Source organism: Atta cephalotes, assembly GCF_000143395.1.
Source record: "Atta cephalotes unplaced genomic scaffold scaffold00037, whole genome shotgun sequence".
NCBI lineage: Eukaryota > Metazoa > Arthropoda > Insecta > Hymenoptera > Formicidae > Atta > Atta cephalotes.
In genome coordinates this window covers 2704811-2712685 of record NW_012130101.1, presented here as the reverse complement: position 1 = coordinate 2712685, position 7875 = coordinate 2704811, and the positions used below count along the sequence as shown (strand labels likewise).

At 31.7% G+C, this 7875-nt stretch overlaps 1 protein-coding gene across 1 annotated transcript in view; it reads right to left on the bottom strand.

Moving 5' to 3' along the window:
• Nucleotides 1-5822: 5822 nt before the first annotated feature.
• LOC105621802 (ankyrin repeat domain-containing protein 6) overlaps nt 5823-7875 on the bottom strand; it is a 15809-nt gene continuing 13756 nt past the window's right edge. The window contains exons 7-9 of the mRNA XM_012203254.1: nt 7000-7240; nt 6194-6427; nt 5823-5986 (exon numbers count right to left, since the gene is read on the bottom strand). Coding sequence (XP_012058644.1) covers nt 5823-5986; nt 6194-6427; nt 7000-7240 — 639 coding nt within the window. The remainder of the gene's footprint in view (nt 5987-6193; nt 6428-6999; nt 7241-7875) is intronic.

Here is a 7875-nt window from a genome sequence, read left to right as displayed (position 1 = left end):
TACGTTTTAAGTAAGTAAGTAGTAGTATATATAATATATATTAGTAGTAAGTTAATATATAGTAGTAGTAGTAGTAGTAGTACTAATATATATATATATATATATATATATATATATATATATATATATATATATATATACTTAGGTTTCATTTCATAAAAATTAAAGATAATACCATTTGAATTAAGTAAATAATAATAAAGATAGTATCATTTGGGTTTTATTTTTTATTTTGATTATAGAATTTAACTTAGCGTCACAATTGTTGTATTAATTTTTTTATACAAATGATACATATCATTAGATTAATATTCATTAATAATATTCATTAATATTCATTAATAATCATATCATTATTTATTTAATTTGGCATGGTATAAAGAAATGGGATCTAATTTTGTATCAGTTCTTGATATCAAATCTTTTATAAAAATATTAAAGTTAATATCATTTATATAATATTCTTGAGATTTCCACAGGTGTTTTCTATATAAAGATTATGCGTTCGCGGGTTTTCTCCGTATCCAGATCTATTCTTGGAATGCCAACCTTTCATGAATCTTACAGTCCCACTTCATCAGGGCGAGGACCTGACCAACCTGACCAACCTGATACTGAGCTCCTCCGGGTCGTTCCTTTTATATATTACGCTACTTGTTGGAAAAGAAAAAAGAGAATTGTAGGTGAGAAAAGGAAAGGTGAGAACAACCGGGAGAATAATTTTCCATATTTTATTTATATTGTATCCATTATCTCTATTTAGATTATTAGGATGTTTTTGTATCTCTATGACTTCTCTATACTTCCTTGAGAAGTAATTTCTTTCTTGACGTAATGTTGGCTATTGTGGTCGTTTTGTCAAACAGTATTTGATGTCCTATTTCGATGTTGTGTTCTGATAATGCTGATTACGTGACGTGTTTTAACTTGATATCACATTGGTGTTCTTTTATCCGTAGGTTCATTCTCCCAGTTTCTCCAATGTAAGATTGTAACATTTGAGTTTTAATTTTTCATTTGATATATTAATTTTTTTCTAAAAGTAATAATTTTTGATAAAGAATTAAAGTTGCCATTACTTGGATTAGAATTATAAAATTATAACATTATAATATATTAAAACAATCTGAACATAACCTATACAAATATAAAAAGTGACCTCAAAAAAATCACACTTTATAATTTCGCCTGTTTTTTATGCCCTCAAGTTTTTGACTGAATTGTGTGCCAAGCAATTTACAAAGAAATTTCAGATTGAAGTAACAATCGTTATCATCAGCTGCTTCACAAATGAGAATGAATTGAAATGAATTGAAATGGATTCAGATTTTCAGAAATATTGATTCACGAATGTTAAATGAATACTTTCCAATTCTGAATGCATTTTATTCACATATATAGAAATTGTATGGAACATATTTTTATGCCTTTCAATCTAAAAATAATATTAGCTTTTTCTGTGCACACAAACACAATTATGAATACTGTTCAATTCAAAATTTTGAATAGGAAATGCAGTTTTTCAATCCAATTGAATCCAAAAAAAAGTATTCGCTATTTAAAATACGCATTCGGATAGAAAAAAAATTTCAATTCATTTTAATCCATTCTCGTTTGCTGGATGGAAAGGGAGGAGCACATATTACGTCTATGCGAAAATCCGTTTTCCATCCCTCTCTGCTCTGATATAATTTTCACCTTATCTTTAAACCGCTTTGTGTTATTATATTAATATCTGAATATAAGGTAAAATTTTTGGCACACAGTTCCAAAATTAAGTGCCAAAAAACGTGCGATTTTCGCGGTCATTCTTTTTAAAAACCGATATAATCAAATTTAACATAAAACATTTACGAAAAAAACGTATGGGAGAGGATCTTTTATTAATGAAGACTTTCTCAAAATCACCAGAAAAGCAATTAAAATTCAACACAATTTATATAAATTCAGTGCTTTAATCACTGCTTTAAAAACAAAAATCCACTGCTTTAAATTAGCCATGAATTTTTTAAGGCTGGTTTCATCAATGGTCGATCAAGCTTAATTGGGACCGCCAACACTAGGAAGAAACGAACTTTTTAGCGTTAACCATAGATAAAATTACATAGAGTGCACTAACTTTATCGTAATTGGTCTCAAGATGTGGTTCCATAGTGCGGAATTGGCGAACGCTCGTGATTGGTTGTGGCTTCTTTCCACCAATTCCTCCATTTTCTTGCGCAAGTTTATTTCTTTTGTGGATTCCGCCGATGCCTGCATATGTGCGTATACATGTACTACGTACGTATACTTATAAAAATTAACCTCGTTAAGCCAGTTTAATGAAGAAAATTGTCTCCTACAAGCGCATGATTGATCAACATGCTGAGGCATGTTCGAATTTCCGCCTGGATATTCTCCGGGTGTTATGTCTTGTTTAATATTTGATAAATAACAAGAATAGAGTGATACTTGGGTAGCACTCGGATGGAATCTAATCCTAAAAGTAATAATTAATTACCAATCTTTAGGATGCGCTTCCATGGAATGTGGAACTGTGAAAAGTTCGTGATTGGTCGTGGCTTCATTCCGCCGATTCCGTCGTTTTCTTTTAGTAACCACAGACTTTTGCATAACACATAATGCATAGTGTATAAAGGAATCAACTAATTCGAATCGAAATTCTTCTTCTTTATGGAATGGAAGGAAAGGAAAGATTCTGAATAGTTGATTCGTTTATGCACTATGCGTTAGCTCGGATCCTCATACAGACAACAGCGCTTTGATAGAGAGTGCTAATGAAAAGCTGGTTGTAGGGGTAAAATTTACCTCCATCACCTGTTTTTCACTAATCAGCGTTCGGTGTCAAAGCGCTATTGCGCGTGTGAGGATACGGGCTTATGCGTCATGCAAAAGTCTGTACTGCGGTCTTATTTCTTTTGCAGATTCCGTCGATGCTTGTGTGTACAGACGGTCTCTACAAAGGTTACAATACTTTTTTTTCGATGAGTTTCAGTTCATGCAGTTTGCTCACCGAGCGATTGGTTCTTATTTATAAATCCATGAGTAAGAATCAATCACTTGGAGAGTAAGCTGCGTTGCAATCGTTCTGTGACCAGCTGTGCATGTATAACATAAACTCATAAAAACTAAGCTTGTTAAGTTAGTTTAAACGGAGGAAATCTCCTACAAGCGCATAGTTAGGTCCTGTGCCCAATAGAAGGAATAAGAAATTAGGAATAAAGAATAAACAATTCCAACCTATCAGAAATCGGATATATTGAAATACACGGTTTTAGATAGATTGAAATCGTTCATTCTTTATTCTTTATTCCTTCTATTGTGTGTAGGATCTTAATCAACATGCTCGGATTCCTACATGAGTGTTTTCCGAGTGTTATGTATCATCCTTGTTTCGGTAAAAAAACAAGAATAGAATGATATCTGGATAGGGCTTGGATGAGAATCTGAACATAATCCTAAAGGTAATTAATTAAATCTCCAAATAAATATGGAGGTCAATATGATCAGAACATGAATGTCGTATATATAATATAGAGAAAGGTGAAAATATAAATCAAAATTAAAATGAGTACATAAAACACAGCAATGTATATATATGTGATTTCCGATCCAAAGGAATTCATTTTTCTACCATTTGCTGGATTCATACTAGATCTGACGTCGCACGACGTTCCACAATCAGAAAGCAAAATTTTATTTCGTGACGATGATAGGAAACAAAATCTTATTTTCTGATTGCTTGCAATGCATATGATGTATGTCGGATCCAGTGTGAATCCAGTAATTGATCCGAAGAAATTCATTTTCCTATCTCATTAAGCGGAACTTGCGGATGCGGAATTAATGCGAGTAACTGTTCCGGTAGATCTAAATAAAGCAGATGAATGAAAACTTTACTGCAGTGTTTACAGTGTATTCTTACATCGCAATATTTCATCGATGTGATCAACTTCTTAACCTGAACAGTCGATTTCAATGGCCTAGTTTCCAACGAAGGTTTAATCCGGATCAGAATGTAAGAACCAACCAACTACAGTCGAGTTCCCCTGTCGTTCGACTGTAACAGGGGAATACTCGATTTTAGTTGATTGGCTCTTACATTCTGATCTGGATTAAACCCTCGGTGGAAACTAAACTACTTACTTATTAAACCCGATTAAGGCCCAATTGCATCAATATCGCTTTGACTTTAAGCGAGTCTATCTCGTTTTAAAATTAAAAAGAGATAGAGACAGAAAGAGTTTTAAGCTTCATTTAAAATCAAAATAAGTTGGTGCAATCGGGCCTAAGGATGCCATACAAATGTACTTACAATGTACTTACAATTCCTCAACGACAATCTCGATATTAGTTGGATAATCCAGACATTTAATTATAATAAAATATATCGACTAAAAGTATTTTATTCAATATTTAAGGTAATCGAAACCCAATATTATATATAATATAGCTTTAGCCACAATCGCACTTATTCAACTCCTCCGCGATCGCATTACTGTAAAATAACTAACGTCAATAACTTCAACTTATTATCTGTTTTACGTTGTATATTACAATAAACAATCACTTTTGTTTTAGTTCTTATCTGTGATTAATTATTAGCAATTAAAAATTCCAAGATAATAATTGAATTTGTTTTATCATTAATAAAAATATTGTTTATACATCTCTGTTAAGTGATTTCTGTTTTCTATTCCTGCACTAGATTGCATTAGAAGTCTCTTTCTCGCTTTCGACAAATATCAAACATATACCATATATTTTACTTTAAGTTCTAAAACACTGTACACTGGTTCAGCCACAGAAAACAGACTTAATAATTAAAAGTGATAATTTTTTTATTATTTACAATACTTACGTGTGTAATGATTTTAATAAAACTTAACAGAATTTGGAGGATATGATCAGCAGCAGTGATCAAGCTTCCAGTTTTGTTTTTTCAATTTTAATATTCGCTTATATATCTATCTATACATATCTATCTATATATATATATATACACAATATAATTTATAATATATAAACGGTAAATGTTAAGAAGACCCCACTCAAATTTTATAAAAATATACTCAATCGATGTGTTTTCTTATGAAAATGAAGAATCTACAAGAAAAAAATCACTCTACCTCACGAACCGAGATATTTTAAGTTAAAGTTGACTATGCAGGTTAGGAAATCTGTCACGCAAAATAAATTATCCCAGTTCTAACCCATGTGGAGAGTGTAGATAGTAATGCTTCGATAGCTATGCCGTCACCCCGAACAAAAAAATATCCTATTTATATAAAATATCCTATTACTCGGCGAATCTAATCACCAGAAGTTATAGCTGAGACAGTGTCCGCTTGGAATATTTCTAACCCATGAAGATGTGAGATGTGAAAACAATCTTTTTAGAGGCAGTAAAAACCCATTTGGAAATCTCACATCCCGAATTCCAAATTTCCTAACTTACACAATCGTCAACTTTAACTTAAAATATCTCGCGGAGCAGAACGACATTTTTTTCTTATAGATCCTTCATTATCATGAGAAAACGCATCAATTGAGTATATCTTTATCAAAATTTGAGTGGACTGGGATCTTCTTAACATTTACTATAAACAATAAATATTGCCTTGTTTAAAGTTTATTTTTATTTTTATGGAATAATGGCAACGGATATGACACTTATAGTGACACTTATATTAACATAATAAAATAATCATTACTTCAACATTTCTAGATCGAATGACGTTATATATAATATGTACAATGTAACATACGACTACATTTTAAAAAGTTATATTTTTGTCGATTGTAGCTAAAATCTCTTTATGCTAAACCAAACTGGCAGTACCGATGTTAATGATAACGTTGTCAGCATTTCGCTCGTAAACCGTGAGGTCATGTCTCCTTGGCTGTTCCAATAAGGCAGCGAGCTGTTCTCCACTAGTAAATGATCCAGTCGAAGGTGATAAGATCACATCACAGTCTAGCTGACCTGCATAGAAAGAAAATAATATTTTATATGTAATATTCTATTTTTATCAGTTCTTAATGATAAATTAATTTTAAGGATTTTAATAAAACAAAATGTATTAATTTAAGAAATCTTGAAGTTTAGGTTTAATCAACCTGTTAAATAAATGTTTAATAGATACATCATTTATTATTTATCTACTCTAATGTTGTATCTTTTTATATTTACCTGACAATGAAGGCGATGCGCCTTTGCTGGAGCCATACATACGAGTACTATATCCAGAATCATTATGAGTGTCGTGTAGAGGTGGTGTTGGACTGTACACGGGATTACGTGATCTGTACGGCATTCTTGCAATACTGTCATAAGGCACATCTTTGGAGATACCCTTTCTACAGTTCATCTCCTTATATGTTTTAGTTTGTTCATCGTTGTCTTCTCCTTCGCTGCTTTCGCTTTCTGCGACATTAATTGTCAATTAGGATTTATGCATTACGTAAATTTAAAGGATTCTTAAAACAAGGATAATTTACAGCGAATGCCATAAATTAATTTTTATGCTAAAAAAGTGCTAAAACTTTAAATAATAGTTAATAAGATGGTTAATATTTTTTATTTTTTAGCCAAAAATATATATGAGATGTTATGATGGCTTCTGAAACAATATTTCAATAATCTCAGTCAATGTTAGTAAATATTATTAACAAATTCGATTTGCTCATTATATGTATATAAAATCACTTCTTCAATCAAGTTTATTCTTCAAAGAAAAATTCTTGTTTTGAATAAGTAATGAGTTTGTAGTAAGTATAATTTAAGATTATTACAAGAAAACATTCTTTGTTCAAAATAATCGTTATTTAAAAGAAAAAAAAGTAAATTGAGTAATTATTTTTTTAGCAATAGAATAAGATTTTTCTGTGCGCATGTCCAAAATTGGAACNTAAAAAATATCCGTCTCATGTTACAATTTTGGACATGCGTCTGGCAACATATTTTATTATTCAAGAATTACTTCCTTGAGAATGTACCTTGAGAATGTACCCTCTGATTTTGCGAGCACTTGGTATGTTCTTCCAGACTGGTCTGTTCACTGCCTCCGGAGCGAATTCTTCGCCAACTATTATGCATATCAGGTACTTGCTGAAATCGCTTAATCATCTCATGAACGCTGCGACGATTCCACTCCGTCATATTCCCGTCACTAATCTTCTGAATCTTATTTTCATCCATGGACATGTTCATGCTATGCATGTCATACGACACGCAATTCTTAAAACATTTAGATGAACATTTATTTTTTTTAATTCTATATTATTTTTAATTCTATTAACATAATTAATAAATTGTTTAAGAATCCAGAGTAGAGATTTTTATTATCGAAAAATCTTATATTACATCAACAAATTGATAATCAGACAATCAGCTGTAATCAAATATAGATTTTGCAAAGTATCTGATTATAATTCTTATCAACAATATGCCATGAAAAATATTAAAAAATTATAATAGATATATTAATACGTGGATCGTTTGATAAGTTTGGTAAATTTCCATGAAATGACGCTACAATCCATTTGATGACGCGACATCTCGAAAAATCCACTCTTCAAATCCCTTTAGGCCAAATTTCAGCCAAAAAGAACGCATAGTTCATGTTTGGTAGTCATTTGAAGCGAGATTGGCGCGCAAAAAAATGTTCTTCCAGACAACACGCTGTCCCACAAGCCGACCGTTGCAATGACAAAACTACGAATTGAGCTATGAATTGATTCCTCATCCATCCTATTCTCCGAGTTTGGCCCCGTGTGACTTCTTTCAGTTCCCAAACTTAAAAACTTGATTCGGTGGGAAGAAATTCTCATCAAATGAGGAAGTCATTGTCGCCGTCAATGAGTATTTTGCAG